The sequence below is a fragment of the Phaethon lepturus genome, unplaced genomic scaffold (assembly GCF_000687285.1).
Source record: "Phaethon lepturus isolate BGI_N335 unplaced genomic scaffold, ASM68728v1 scaffold7503, whole genome shotgun sequence".
Lineage (NCBI taxonomy): Eukaryota > Metazoa > Chordata > Aves > Phaethontiformes > Phaethontidae > Phaethon > Phaethon lepturus.
In genome coordinates, this window is record NW_010528301.1 from 1 (window position 1) to 15,736 (window position 15,736).

At 36.1% G+C, this 15,736-nt stretch overlaps 1 protein-coding gene across 1 annotated transcript; it reads left to right on the plus strand.

Annotated features, from left to right (window-relative positions):
- Positions 1-506: 506 nt before the first annotated feature.
- LOC104618114 (trafficking protein particle complex subunit 8-like) lies at positions 507-15,467 on the plus strand (the record flags this gene model as incomplete). Its single annotated transcript, XM_010283629.1, has 7 exons — positions 507-547; positions 2,253-2,438; positions 3,030-3,131; positions 10,424-10,471; positions 11,907-12,052; positions 13,627-13,716; positions 14,425-15,467. Coding segments are annotated over 7 exons (848 nt in total), but the record flags the coding sequence as incomplete, so codon positions are not given.
- Positions 15,468-15,736: the final 269 nt, after the last annotated feature.

Below are 15,736 nucleotides of genomic sequence, written 5' to 3' on the forward strand. Positions count from 1 at the left end.
TCCTACCCTCCAGCAGATCAACACTCCCCAAGATCTCTTGTCTTCTGTTCCTACCTTCTTTCTCTGTATCTCCTGTATATATTATGGCTCACTTCCTGCTCTAGAAGTTGATGGAAGGGGTCAGTAGAAGATGAATCTTCTTCACTACCATGCAGTCACAGAAAATTCATCTTAACTAATCAAGCAGAGCAACTGCGTGATAGTAATGCTTCTTGAGTACTGTCAGTGTGTTTTTTTACTTGTGCAGTTTAAAGGCTGACTTTTTGCTAATGAGGAGGGACTCTGTGTTGAGGGGGGGAAAAATCTTGCAACCTTTTTCTTTCAGATACTAAACTTGCTAGCAGAGAGAGAGCGAAGTTATGCTTTAAAGCAGTAAGATGCAAAAACTCAGAAGGTAGGTTCTTTCTTGAATGTGGTAACTTCTTGAAGAAAATACTATTTGGATGCTGTATGCTGAAGTTGTGACTTATGGCACTGAAACAATGCCTTCTCTTTTTATCTCTTAGAAAATTACACATTTGCAGACATTGTCTTTGGAAATGAACAGGTAGGTGAACTGGCACAACTGCATATTTTGTTTTGTGTAAGGTATCCCTGCCATATGCAGGTATCCCAATGAAAGCCTTTTTTAAAATTTAAAAATGGGAACAGTGCTTTCATAGTTGGGAAGTTGAGTTTTGCCTGTCCAAAACTATTGGTCTTCTAGTTCAGCTCTCTTCTTTACAAAGAGAAGGTAAGGTAGTGTAGGCTAGGGGATAGTTTGGAATTTTAATTTCCAAACTCCATAGCTGAACTACTTTGGGAGCACATTGCTAACTTTTTTGTAATGTTTTTCCTTCCTTCCCAACTCTTCAGAACAGTTGTTTTGAATATTTTCCAGTCCTCTAGTTTTCTAGTAGAGAACTGTGCATGTCATATTGTTCTGGTTTTTTCTTAATTGTATGTTTACTATGGTAAGTTAAAAATTCTAATTAGAGCTTATTCTAAAAACAAAAATCTGGAAACCTCTAATGGATGTAGGTGCCATAATTTCAAAACTACTACTGTAGGTTGCAGTCAGTTCAGGGAGTCTCTTAAACTTCAAGAAAAATCAAAGAAACATTCTAGACCACCATGTTCTCCTAAAGTTTCTAAGCATACAGGCATTGTCTGAAGAAGAATCCTTTTAGCAAATAATCTTGGTACTGTGAATGCTTTTCCAACACCTGAGGAAAGTAGGCCACTTGCATCAGATCAGAAATGTACATTAGCATAGTAGATTTAATTAGCTGGATGTCAGATTGTTTTATGCTGAGTGTACATTTTCCATGTATGTATCCAGCTTTTAAAAGCCAAAGAAAACCGACTCACTGCCATTTCATTTTATAGGCATATAAATTGAAGTTAGGACTAAAAATCTGAGGTAGATGATCCTTTTTTGCGTTTTTAGAGTTGGATGAGCTGCATGAACTTCAGCTTTCTTGTAAGAATGTGTTCTCTAATGGCGGTGATGGGGAGGGGGCCCTACCTTCCAGACAGTTACTCCAAAAAGCTGCCGGTCTCCCTGAGTATGAGTGTTCTGCTAATGCAACAATCAGCAGCTCTGCAATAGCATGTTCTGGAAAGGCTAACATTTTTGAAAGGGAGGGGTTAGGAAGCTAAAGTTTCTTCCTTATCCTGATGTCTCCAAGTATGTTGGTCCTAAAACCACTGCTTCCTTATCACGCTTTTGGTGTTGGAAAAGCTCAGCACTAATGATGATAAACTTGACAAACAGCACACTACTTCTGGCTGTGACACTTATACATGGGGAATATGCTGTGCAATCTATTATCTTTGCTATTGCTAGCAAAATGTATGTTCCTAACTTCGATAAATAATTCTAGATAATGTGAGGAAAGTATTAACAAGCAAGAATGACTTGCACGTGAGTTAGAGTTAGTTGGACTTTCAGCTCTCTCCACTACGCTTGATATATCACAGTAGGCTGTCTGGTGGTAATAATCAAAGCCTTTATTTCAAAGTTTTGTATTTGTAGTTTTAGGCCAAAAATCTGTAGCTCTGTTTCCCTGTGTTACCTTAGACAGCTCATAGGTAGGGATGATCTCTAACAAGGCAGTGTGGAAACCAAGATGTGTGGCATCCTGTAGGTTTGCAAAGGGAAGCAAAGCAAGATAATAGAACTGAAATATTACAGTGATGAACTCTGTTAGACTTTGTCTCAGCTTGCATCCTGCTCTGAGAGTGTTCTTTCTTGCTTTTTTTTCTTGCAGATAATAAGTTCAGCCAGTCCTTGTGCAGACTTTTTTTTTCAAAGCTTATCCTCTGAATTTAAAAGAACACATGTGCAACCTCATACTCATGTATCTCAAAGGGCTGTGAAACAATCATTTGATGATACAGTCAGATTGATACAAAAATGCAGTGAAGTCGATTTGAACATTGTTGTACTGTGGAAGGTATGTATAGTTGTGGCCTTTGTGGTAATATGGTCGTGAAATATGACTGTTAGAAAATAATTTAATATGGCATCCTGAACTTTCAAACATACTCATACAAATTTAGGGATGCAATTTTTTTTTCTGAAAGCAGGCAAATGAACTAAAATGATGTCAAGAAGCAAAGACAGTCTCAATAGCTGTTAGCGTAATAAGTATGTTTAAGTTACATACTTTCCATTACATTGGATGCACTCGGTTCTTCTAAGTTCTCCTCTTAAAAGACAAAATTCTGAAATCTTAAACCAAGGGGTTTGTTAATGCTTGATCTTTATCGTAGAACTGTAAGAGTGACCCAGTCCTCTTTGAAGGGGAGGATCTCATTTACCAGAGTGCAAATATTAAGTAATGGAAATTGGCAATCTAAACTTCAGCAGTTGTATGTGCTTGCAAAATTAAAAGCATACACATAAAATAAATATGTTGTGCTAGCCTTTAGGTTTTAAACAGTACAACATCCTTCAGTTAAGTTAGGAGGAAAGTCAATAGTTCTGTATTATAAAACTTATGATAGTTTTTGGTCTGCTAATGATTTTGTGTTGTTTTCTGTAGGCATATGTTGTGGAAGACAACAAGCAGCTTATTTTGGAGGGCCAGCATCATGTTGCCCTTAATACAGTTGGGAAGGAGGCTTTTTCATTTCCTCAGAAGCAGGTAATCTAGTGTGAAATTTTCTGTTACAATTACTTTTGTTCTCAAAATAGACGTGATGTGTTTCCTTGTAAATAAGTGGAATCACTTTGGGTGCTGTTGTAGAATCTAACATCAGATATGTGTTATTGCTAAATAATTCAGACTGACTGACTTCAACTTTGGTTAGTCATCTATACTGAAAAAACTAGGATCAGTTTAAAGATGAGAAAAGCAATATACAACTAAGTATACTTCTATGCAGTTGTTGGAGTATACTGATCGGTGGTATTTCAGGGTAGAACTAGGAGCTTATTAATGGTATTAAGTCAAAGTTAATGATTATTTCATAACAAAGCTGATAGTAAAATGGTGGAATTATTTTTGAGTATTACAAAATCCATTTTATGAATTCTACTACCATGTATAACTTAAGACCTTTAGTGTAAAAATATTAGAACAGCAGAAACACTGCAGCAGTTAAGACATTGAAAACTCCATCAGAATTGTTCAATTAGTAGCATATTACTTCACTTAAAAGTTTTATAGCCTGTTTGATTGTTCAAAGGAAATAGCATCCTTAAAAAAAAAAAAACTGGTGGGTGTAAATGAATCAGTAACAACTATGGAAGCTATAGATAAGCTTCTGTAAAAACATCTATGCTGGATGCAATTTATGTGTGTGAAGAGTAATGTGCAAAAAAAAAAACCCAAAAAACAAAAGAACAAGTCTTGTACTTGTTTAGTCTTCTGCTGAGCAGTACATCGCTGTTGCGTCTTGCTTTGGTGCCATTTTCATTATATTTTTACTGATGTTGCAAACATATGTAGCTTTTATTGAGCTCTTGAAGTTGCAGCACATAGTACTATACATTAATTTTGTCAAGAAAACAACTTAGGACAGATGTGTATTTCTATACATATCATGCTATAACAAATAATTACTCTGAAGCTGTGCACTTTGATTCATAAGCATTTAATTATTTTTAGATCATTGAGATGATTTTTCCATTTAATTCTTTGCACTATGAAGTAGATATGGGAATAGATCAAAAGGTGCATGTAGTTTGAGCTAAACTGGCTGGTGTTCATTAGTACTGAAAAATAGGAAAATTTAAGTTTTAATGTCTGAAGACAATTTTTTCACTTAACACCCCCCAAAAAAGCCTTTGCACATGTGGGCTCAAGCTATGCTTGAGCAATACGAGTCTGTATTAGTCTAACGACAACTGCCCGCTCCAGTGTTATCTTTCCTGTTTTAAGGTGTATGTAGAACAGTAGATCACACTGTAGACCTCTAAAGTTGTCTTAGAAAACTTAGGAGAGAAAGCCCTGAAGTTGTCTCTTAGGAGAGAAAACTCTGGACTTCTGGAACCAGACCTCAATGAGATCAGCAAGTGGGTGGGAAGAAAAGTAGGAATGAATCACATCTGCATCCTAAAACAAACAACTGACCATGCTATGGGTAGAAATTTACATTCCCTGTTGAAAAATTTACATTTTCCTGCACCGGAAATTTAGTTGTCTGCATCAAATTCAGTTTCAAACTAAAAGAAATGAATCTTGCCAGCAGCAGCAAAGAGGATCTAGATGTACCCTCAATTTGTTTTGAGTAATACATTAGTGTTCTCTGCCTATAATTTGTTTCTCATCAATTATTATTACAACTAGATTCAAATAGATGCTACATCGCTTATTGTATTCACTTTCTTCAGCGTAAGGAATATACTTCTTTTGAAGCATTCTATACCTTGGTTGGAAGCAAAAATGCATCTGCATTGTGATGCAGTTGAAATCTGGTATAAGAGTAATGGTGGTTGTTTGTAATAAATGTATAAATTTTTAGGTCCTCATGGTAACCAAAGCCCAGATTTAACTTGGATTTTAAGAGCCTGTAATATCAGGACTGCTGAGAATTGAGAAATTACATATGCTCATGTACTGCTTTTATTTTACTTTGCACTTTATACTGTAAGGAGAGTAGATACCTCCCATCTCAGAGGAGTTTAAGGTATAACAAACTGATTTGAGACTTTGCAGCAGTTTACTTCATTCACTCCACATCTAAGAATTAAAAGAATCCCCAAAATAGGAATAAATGTGGCTAGGTAGAGAAAATATACTTAATCTATTAAGGATTGTGTATTGTCTTTGAATTATCTTGCTTTTGCATTAAAGTTACTCAAGGAGTGAAAAACTCGGTGAGAAGAAAATCCCAAACATAAACGTTACTTTTAACTTAACATTTTCAGTATATAGTTTTGAGACACTCAAATAGTTTGTCTTGTAAATCTGTATTTATTCTCTAAGTCATAACCAGGGTTGGAAACTCTGGACTGTTCCTGGATGTCTTGTGCCGACAGTGTAGAAACTGTTTTCTGTGGTCTAGACAGCAGAGGGAGATGGAGAGGCGTGCTTTTTACCAATGCATGTTAGTTACCAGTTCTTAAATGGTAAAGGGCTGCTTAGATCTGAAAAAATAGATTTATTTGCAGATTCTGAACAGGGAGTCACCTAGGATGCAAGAGTCTGCTCCTTGCATTTATTGCTGTGTTCTGCTTGTTGCTCTTAGTGACTTACTGACTTCAGCTGCTTCTGCTTCATGCTGTTGCAACAAGCAAAGGAATTTTTTTGTCTGTGTGACAATACAGCCATTCCCAACCAAGTACAGTCTCACAATAGACATGGGGGAAACACAAGCAAGATTTCTCTCTGCACCCCCTTTATTTTTTTTTTAGCCCTCTGAGAAATGACTCAAATATTGGCTGAATTCATGAAATAACTACATTGAACAAATCAAGACAGCTTGCTTTATATTTTGGTTAAATTCTGTGTACTGGTAATTATGGTATGTCTCAGACTAATTCTTTGCCAGTTTTTAAGAATTTAGTTTAGCTTTATGGAAGCTTCTAGAACTGTTCGGGGAAACAAAGCTGCAGTAAAGCACTGTAGTAGAAGAGCTGTAGATCTGTATTGATCTGTATTCATTGGCACTGTTACTTTTCTCAAGTTCTTCCAGCTGTTGCTGGTAGATTGGTAGTTGGGTGAACTGATACAAAGTCATCTTTATTGTGTCTCCGAGCTAAGATGTTACATTGTTGACTGACATTCAAGGGCAGGTGGTTACTTCTGCTTGGTTCATTGTGGCACATGTAATACACACAACTGGGATGTGGAACAGACAGCAGGATATGATTATTCCTGTATCGTGGTAGCATAACTTGCCATAGTATTTGATAAAATCAAGATAAAACCATCTAGTTTCTATAAAACATAGGATAATGGGGTTTGGGGGTCGCGTAAAATCTTTGGCTAGAAATTCTGCGTGTACCCACAAAAAAAGAAAGACAACAACAGTAAAATTCTCTACAAATTTTACTTGGATGCTCAAATGCATGTGCTTCCTTTTTTTTTTTACTATGTCTGTTCAAAATAGAACTATGAATGCTAAACTTCTTTCATTCTGACCAAGACAATGATAACTTGTGACTTTGAAACTTACTGGTTTTCTGTCACGGAACACAGGGGAGTTTTTTTTGTTACACTACAGGGTTTTTTTATTTAACTACGTAACCTATGCTCAAGAGCAGTGCTATCGGACATAGTAGACTTATCAGGTGATGTGATGAACTACTTACATCTTTTATGTTCTAGAAGTTTGGAATCATAGCACATGAAGGAACGCTTAAAGAATATTGACTCTGTTAAAGCATTTCTTTGTTTCATATAGAAAGCTGTCTGAATTATGTGGAAAACTTTTATCTTCCTATCCTTTCTCTCATTTGTGTATTTGAAACAAATGGTCTCTTGCTAAAGGTAGGGGAAAAATGCTAAATATAGTTTACTTCCTTGAATCAGAAACCCAAAAGGTGCTGCAAAGTGATACATTATAGTCACAAGCAACAATATATGAAGAATAAATAACGTAAGGTGTTAATAAAGTGAATAGGTTTTAATAAATGTGTTAGCAGTAGCTGTTTGAGTCCAATAATAAAAATTAGCTGGGTATTTATAACTAATGACTGTTCTTTTTTTAACAACGATACTGCTATGGTTTCTGTTTATCTTCTGAAATTTGTTTTCAGGAATCAGGTGGTTTTAACTGAAGGTCAACTCAGAATTGCATCAGAAATAAAGCTGTTCTTGACCTCTCTACCTTAACTTAGTAAAAGCACAAAAACTTCAAATACTTAAAACATCCATTCACAGTCAGGGCTGTTGATTAATATTATTTCTTACTGCTGTCTCCCATATTTTTATAATCTGGTGAATTCAATCCAAAAGACTCCAAAGGAAAAGCAGTATAATACAATGGGATGGAAGTTGTAGCGTGGGGCTGGGGCATTTGCCACACTTCTGATTGGCAAAGACTTCACACTGGTGGAAAGTGAGAAGCAGACTAGTAGAGGCTTGTCACTTGGGCATGCTGGCGTGTTGGGAATAGTGCATCCATACTTCTGAAACACATTAGCATGTGAGTGTAAACTTAGTTTTGACTGAAGTCTAGATGAGATAAAGTGTCTACAACTGTGTTTTAGATCAGGCATCCTCTTTTTTTAAGATATTGTCCCCATTTACAGCCCTCTGTTTTCATTGTAGTGGTCTTGTAACTCACAAAATGGATGCCTTCTAGACAGAATTAATCGAGATGTGCTCCAGGACTGCACATGATGTGCTTCTGGGCTGCTCATTCAGTCCTGTGGATTAGACCAGTGCTAGCACAAAGTAAAATCCATAAAATGTATACAGCATGGATGCAGGCTTGTTGGCAGTGTTTCACTTCAGAGATGGTACTTTTTGATAACACTGCTTCTTAATGTAAATGCAACTCAGTGAGGCACCAGCAGTTTGGTTGGAAGTAGGAATTTTTGAAAGGTAGGAAATGGTAGGGTTTAAATAACTTCATTTTTCCTAACAGTGAATTACTACAAGTGACATTTTGTGCTAGTTCAGATTTTTCTGTAAGAATACATGGGAAGAGATACTTGAATCAAACAGAAGTTGTTGGAATGATTTAAGACTTTCTTTAAACTAGATTGGTGGAGGGAAAGCAAAATTCTGAAGGGTAAATAAACATCAAGAGCTGAAGTGTACCTTTTTCACTCTACTGTACCAATTACTGTACCAATTTGGGAGGACTGGCTTATGTTATTGTCATTAATGAAATATTCCAAATAGCTGAAAAATTATATCTACTGTTTTACCCATTGTTGGACTGCAGTACTGATGATATTTGTGTTTTCAAATGCATTATTACTGGTGTCTTAGGAAAACACTGTTCCAGGAGTCGTAATTTCTATAGCTAGGACCTAGAATGAATATAGATGATTCACATAGTGAAGGAAACCAACTTCAAAGTGAGGTTTTAAAATGTGAGTTCTCTGATCTAAAATGGGAAAGGGAGAAAGATGTATCACTTAAGATCTCACTTTGTCTCTTATTCTGTTACTTTCATATATTCTGCTTTTACTTAGGCTTAACATTGTTCAAGAGTTTCCTGTTTAGGTTTTCTTCTGTGCTGTGCATATTGGTCCCTCATACTTGACTGAGCATGTTAATAATCCCTTTGGCTATGTATAACTTGTAATTTATGGGGCAAATATGCTGAATTTCCATACAACTTGGAAATCAAATTGTGATGGTTAACTTTTTTCTGGTGTGTTTAAGAGCACATTGACCCAGTCATTGAGAAGATTGTTTTTGAAATTGGAAACTTTAAGATGTCTAATATTATGTAGAAAAATCCTTTTAAATGACTGCATGTGAAGATACCATCACTTCCATGCATTTGATGGAAATTAAGAACTTTCTCAGTTCGAAAGTGCATTCTAAGAGATTAAGGAATGTATTATGGGCAGAACTGTCTATTACATCTAGCAGATAATGCAAAAGATGCTTTGAATGGTATACATTTTGATTTTTTTCCCCCCCCCCAACTTTTAGCTTAGTACAGTTGCAGGAGATAAAAGCAGTGTAAATGATTAATACGCAATTTCAGAGGTGTAAGTAGGGGTAATATATAACTTTGTTTCAAAGTAGCAAAACATCAGACTCTAAAGGTCCTGGCTCTTTTGTAACTACTGAATAAGTGGAGATGTTGAGATTATTCTACTTGGAGCAGCAAGCTTGTGTCTAGCTTTTAAGTATATTTGTTTGAGGCTGGCCTTTGTAGATGGCTTTGGGCAACAAGAAGCTTTCTAAAAACAGAGACAACTTTCCTAGCACCAATTGCACAGTTTGTATCTCTTGAAAGGTAACTGTGGGAGCGGTGTGGTTCTGGTGCCTGTTGCGTGTTTCTAGACAAAAGCCAAAAAGTTAAAAATGCAGATCTAAAATTTAAAACAGTAAGAAAAAACGTCCCCCCACCTCTCTGTACAGTTCTTCCAAACTCTTCTTATGATGAAGTCTCTTCCACTCAAGCTTATCTGTACGTCTTCCACTATGTGTGGATGAGACCTTCAAATTACACCTTAACCATTTTTTGAAAGGAGTATCTTAACCATTGTTGTGGCCTTCTTGTATGCAATATGTGGTGCTTGCTGTCCATTGGAGCCCATGGCACTGCTGGAGCTTTGCAAAGGTCCATAATGGGTGAACAAGTAAACTTTAGGTGTCTGAACTTTTGTTTTTGCCTTTAAAAGGGTAACACTCCATTTGGAGTATTCTCTGGAGCTGGTATTCTAGGAGTTCAGAAAAAAAATACCACCTGTTTAATTCTTGGTTTTGTTTTACTTTCTTTCGAAGTGTAAATAACGAAAAATTTGAGGCTGATATCTGCTTAGTGCATATTCTTGAAGGGACGGTACAGGTGCCCAGGTAGGTATGGGCATCTTTTTTTGTAGCCTTGATCCAATTTCCCAAGCTCCAGAGTAGGGCAGGAATTTAATGCATCCTTAAACTTAGCATTTCCTATTAGCTATCTCTCAGTAGCTCCCTGATCTATGTGTGCATCTTCTTGTTTACCATTTGTAAGTGCTTAATTCTCTCTTGAACCATTAAGTATGAGAATAATGTACTAAATGTCATATCTTAGCCTTTGTTCTAGGACACTATTACAAAAAAGCTAGACTGAGCAGCAGAACTTGGACACACAGACATCTTTTCTGAATCTGACACCCAGAAGCTGGCTGGAATTAAAGTTTAGCTCTGTGATGGTAAACGGTTAATCTTACTGCTTTCCAGTCCTTCAATAGAGGTGTAATATTAGAACTAAAGGTTTGAAAGCACTCTGCACTTTCACCAGTAAATGTTCCTGCTGCATTTCATGATGTTCTTGTCTGTTTGTAGAGATAAACCTTCATATTTGTCTTTTGTAGGGATTTAAAAAAATACTCGGGAATTCTGATTGGGAGGACTTGGAACAGGTAACTGACTCTAGGGCAAACTACAGTGTGTAGGATATTGCTGTGTCATTGAAGATGGCATTGAATAATTGGTTGGACTGTAATTTGAGGGGAAAGATCAAGTTAAATGAAAACCTATAATCTCATCTCTGGAGGCCAGTGTGTTTCCTGCTGTCAGTTTTCATCAAGTTAGATACCCGTAGGGTAGGGTGGAAATACCAAATGAATTAATTGCTTAAAATATATTGCATTGATACTGTGAAATACCTTTTTTCTTCTCAAATTACTTTAAAAAAAACCACTCTATTCTTCCTTTCAAGAGGAAAGAATTGCAAGCTTGATTAAAACATTTGATGTCTTCCTGGTATTACCAGCACAGAAAAACAGTGACTGAGATGTTCGTACATATTGTAGAATGCCCAGTGTGTCTGTTATTTTGAATCGGGTTTTCTTGCCTATAGTATTTCTTTTTGACTTAAACGGTATAATCCATCACCCTTAAACAAAAAGTATTGCTTTCTTAGACTGTACTGACTTATTGGTGGCTTTTTAAAATCTTCTTTCACTTGCTTTTAGTAGTTAGTCACACTTACTGCTGCAAATTCTTTTTTTTTTTTTCTTCTAAAGGTGGACTTTTTGCAGAATAGTTTCATAAGGGAATAATGAAAGGCAGCCCCTTCCAAAATAAATCCTATTGGCAAAACAGATTAGATGATGTTGGACAGAGTTACAGTAGTGCTGTAATGCTGAACCAAATGCAGCCTGATTGCCTAATTCAGTGTCACATCTTTCTGTATAATCTGGTTTATTCTGCTTCAGAGATGGATTCTGCCCACAGGGGATTCACTACAGGATGAATCCCAAGTAGTGTGTCAGTGCTTGAGTTGAGCTTTCATCTGGGGACAATGGTAACTTTCTTATCTGCAAGAGCTTGCTATACAGTTTTTAAGACACTCTGCATTATTAAATGCTTCTGTCACTGTTAGCTTGTTGCTATAAACTTCTGTTTGCTTTACTTTGGATTTGTTTTGGGTAACTTGGCTTTCCTGTTGTGAACTTCCCAGGACAGGTGATGGATATTTTTTTTTTTTTAGCTGCTGAATAGGGAACTATGTAAATGCTGTCCCTTTTTCTTGGAAACAAAACAAAAACTAATGAACCACTACAACAACAGCATGCTTTTGTGAAACTTGTGCAGGTAATGTTTTCACAAGCAGCTGTGAAACCTCTGTCTCAAAAGATGGTAACAAATAAATCATCAGGTACTTCTCTAGCACACTTAAATGCAAAACACATTGGAGAAAAAAACCCGTAAGCTTCAGGATGCTGTAGACTTACTTCCCTGGAGTTATAGTTCATAATTGAAAATTGTAGCTTCTGTGACTGGATTTCTTGTGTTGTGTTGCACAGTACCTTATGTCAATATTTGAAACAGTGTTCTGAATTTTTGTTTCAGGAATTGCCAGAAATGGTTCTATTGAAGTTTTTTCGATCAGAAAACATACCAGTACCTGCAAGACCAACACCAGAGCAGCTTTCTAATCTTATCAAGACAAGTCTTCATTATCCAGAGTCTTTCAGTCATCCTTTTCATGAAAAAAGGTTCGTGCAGTGTTTTCTTTAGAAACTTCTGAAATATTGCTAATTTGATGTAAGTTGTGTTTGAGATGCTATGTGGGTTATGATACAAAAGATGAAAGTCGGGTATGCAAGGGTGAAATCTTGCTCAAATCTTAACTCATTACTTCAGGACTGTATAGGTAAAATGAAAGTTTCAGGTAGAGAAAAAGGCTATAATACAAGAGCTCAGAGTTTTAATGTTAACTAGTAATGTTATCAAACTTACTGAGAAAAATAAATGCAGAGGCAGCAGAATATTTATTTTTGATGTCAGAGTAAACAGTGTGACTATTTTGAGGAGCTAGACAGAAAGTGGTACTTCAAGTCAAAAGAACTGTTATGTCTGCAGCATCTGACTTGCCAAGATTAGCTGCACATAGTTCTGATTTATGTCAGAAGGAAAAGTGGTAACTGTTTAGGTCACTGGGGCTTGTCTCCTGGAAGCATATCAGAATTAACCTCTGTGGAAAAAGCAGATTGCTAGAGTGAATTAGTTAGAGCCTGTAAAACCCATGAGTTGTTCAAAATTAAAATGATCTGAACAAAGCCCTCTGGATTCATTTCCAGGTATGAAATGCATTGTACCTGAAACGTAAACATACCTGTTTAGGTTTGAGTTTTTATCTGAGAACTCTACTGTGTTATACTTTTTTCCTGAAAACTTCAGTTAATATAAGTAACTTGCCAAAAGAAAAGGATTTCTTTCTTTATAAAATCTAACATTTAAATGTTTTATAAGGTGTCATATTTTAATGATGGTTACAAAGCATGCATTATTCCGGCAACTAGTTCATATCTTGTTCATTGTGGTTGCTAATTGTTCTTTTCTTGTTAGTCAAGTTCAGGATATTTAAACTGTTAAGCAATGGCAAGGAATTCCAGTGACATAAATCACTTGTTGCATACATAGAGCTGTCTCACCTGCAGCAGTTTGTGTACCTGCCTGTGAATATCTTGGGGTCTTTCTTGCTGCAGCATTATTTATAAAAATAATCATACTAAGTGTGAACAAGCAGAATATCAACTAACTGTATTAGTTTTATTCAGGGTAAAGGCTTAAATTAACTCTAAATGTGTATGTGCTGTCTGTTCCGTTTGGCACTGTTCTGGCTAATGCTTTAGACCAGATGCCAGCAATACCTCTACAGGAGACGGTGCAGAAGGAAAGTATGTAGACAAAATGTGCTGAACAATGGTTCAGAGAGTAGCATAGTGGATGATGTTATCCCATTCTGAAATGTCTCTTGTTGTAACAGTAGATTTCCTGTAACCTAAGGTATTATTTATGCTTTTGCTAGTCTTTCTCAGCTGGATGAAGGAAGGTGGTAACTTCATTAGCTCAACTGAGCCAATGCCGTTTGTCTCAATAGCTTTTATTATAGGAAACTCTAGTCATGTAAGTGATTATATTGCTATGTACATTGACTGTTGCATAATAGATAACTGCATGTTAATTTTATATTACTTTAAATTTATTTTAACTGTTAAAGAGTATAATTAAGACCATCCAGAGGAAGACTGTTTTCCTTTACTATGGAACTATTTCCTCTTTGCAGCCTGTGTCTGGTACCTGTCACTCTCCTACTTTCCAATTGTTCCCAGGCTGTTGTAGATGTAATGATTGATTTGCGGCATAAAACAACAAGGTAATGTGTGAATGTTAATAAAACAATATTTTCCAAGAATGCTTCCTAGTTTTGGGGAGTCTTGTAATGTTTTAACTGTATTAGATATCTAGAATAGGATTTCTTCAATAGTGGATTCTTGGAAAGAATGGAAGGTGATAAAGGCTTCATACAGTCAAATGGGACTCTTCAGTCAGTGCTCCATTTTACTTTGCTTCTGACTATTGCCAAGACAAGACACTCGAATAGTTAAACTCAGCAGATCGTTTCTAGGAAAGTGGAAATGCTTTTGAACTAGTGAAATATGACCATCAGCAACCTTACTTAAACATGTTGTTAGGTTTTAATTTTAAAAATATCAAGTAATTTGTAGGAAACAACTTTTGAAGTTTAAACAAGTACTTTCTCTTGCAGTTTGGCTTAGTATAAAATGTCATAGAACCTTAAGTATTTTTAAGGCTTCCCCTAGTTTATCAGCTGGTTCTTATGACTGGCTTTTTGCATAGAATGGTAGTATTATGTGTGAAAATATTAACACTGAAGAAATGTTTTGTGAATGGTTTCTAAAAGTTTTACTAAGGATTCTGTGGGAGAGAGAATTTGGTACCATGATATACCATCTGAAATTGTTGCATTCTGAAATCTTGGGAAAACTTGGGGTTGAGGGAATTGTGTAAACTGGTATGTATGCTTCAAATACAGAGAAATAACTGTTACCTTCTTTTTCAGCCCAGAAGCACTAGAAGTCCATGGATCTTTTACATGGCTTGGACAAACACAGTACAAGCTTCAACTTAAGAGCCAGGAGGTCTATAGCTTGCAGCTGAAAGCTTGCTTTGTTCATACAGGTGTCTATAATCTTGGAACCCCCAGAGTATTTGCCAAGCTAGTGGATCAAGTTACTTTGCTTGAAACGAGTCAGCAGAATTCCATGCCTGCACTGATTATTATCAATAACATCTGACCGCTTCCTGAAAAAAGTCACACTAAAAGACAAAATAAATGGGATTCTTTTCTTATATTGCTGGTCGGCATTTTGCTGCAGTTTTTGGAAATAGCACCTCAAACATCTAACTTGTTACTAAAGATTGTGTAGGAAAGAAAATAGCAAAATATTCAGATGACATGTCAATTTGTTTCTCAATGCAACGCACGCTGGACTGAAAATACGTTTATCCTTTTATAATGTATTTCTTCTCTGGTAATTAAAATATTCATAACACAAAATACTCTTTAACTCCAAATCTGAACGTATTTATGTCCTATGCCCTGTCAAAAAAGCAGCTTGACTGCTGTTACAACTTCCAGCATGGTATGTTAATATTTGTGGCTGTATTAGGGTATGGTTCAGGAAGAAACCGTCATTGGCTTTTTCCTGTCTGAAGCCATTAGTCATGATAAATCCTAACCTTACTGTGAAGTTCAATAAGGTGTCTCAAATCTGTTTCTGTTTCTCAGTTCCTTAGTTTAAAATTTTGTTCTGAGTTTTCATGTTTATGGAAACTGGTAACCTTTCAAGGTTAACATACAAGTCCCACCTAAGGTATTTAAATAATTTCTTCAACCAGTTTGAGTATTTTTCTCACTCATCTCAATGCAGAATGCACTATTTCACAACCATGAGATTTGTCATTTAAATTGTCACTTGCTTTATTATGTAACTATAACAATTGATCTGTTTTAAAAAAATCTACTCAAGATTTTCAAGAAATGTATTATATTTATAACAAATGTACTGTAAATAGAATAAAACATACACCATATTCACTGTATGGACTTACAGCCTTTTTTTCTTTCCTTTTTATACAGCTGCAGCAATCTCCAGGTGCTGATATTGTGTATATATATTCTGTACTGTCTTCATTCTGGCCTTCTTTGCTCAGGTGAAGTTCCTGTCGTGTTGCCACATGTAGTGTTGACGTATGTTGGAACTTGTAGATACTGCTGCATTTGCCTTTTGAGTTCTTATCCAGTGTTGCCATGTACAACTCCCAGAATTCAGGTGTCTGGGAAATCTCAATTACTTGCTATGTGCTGGGGA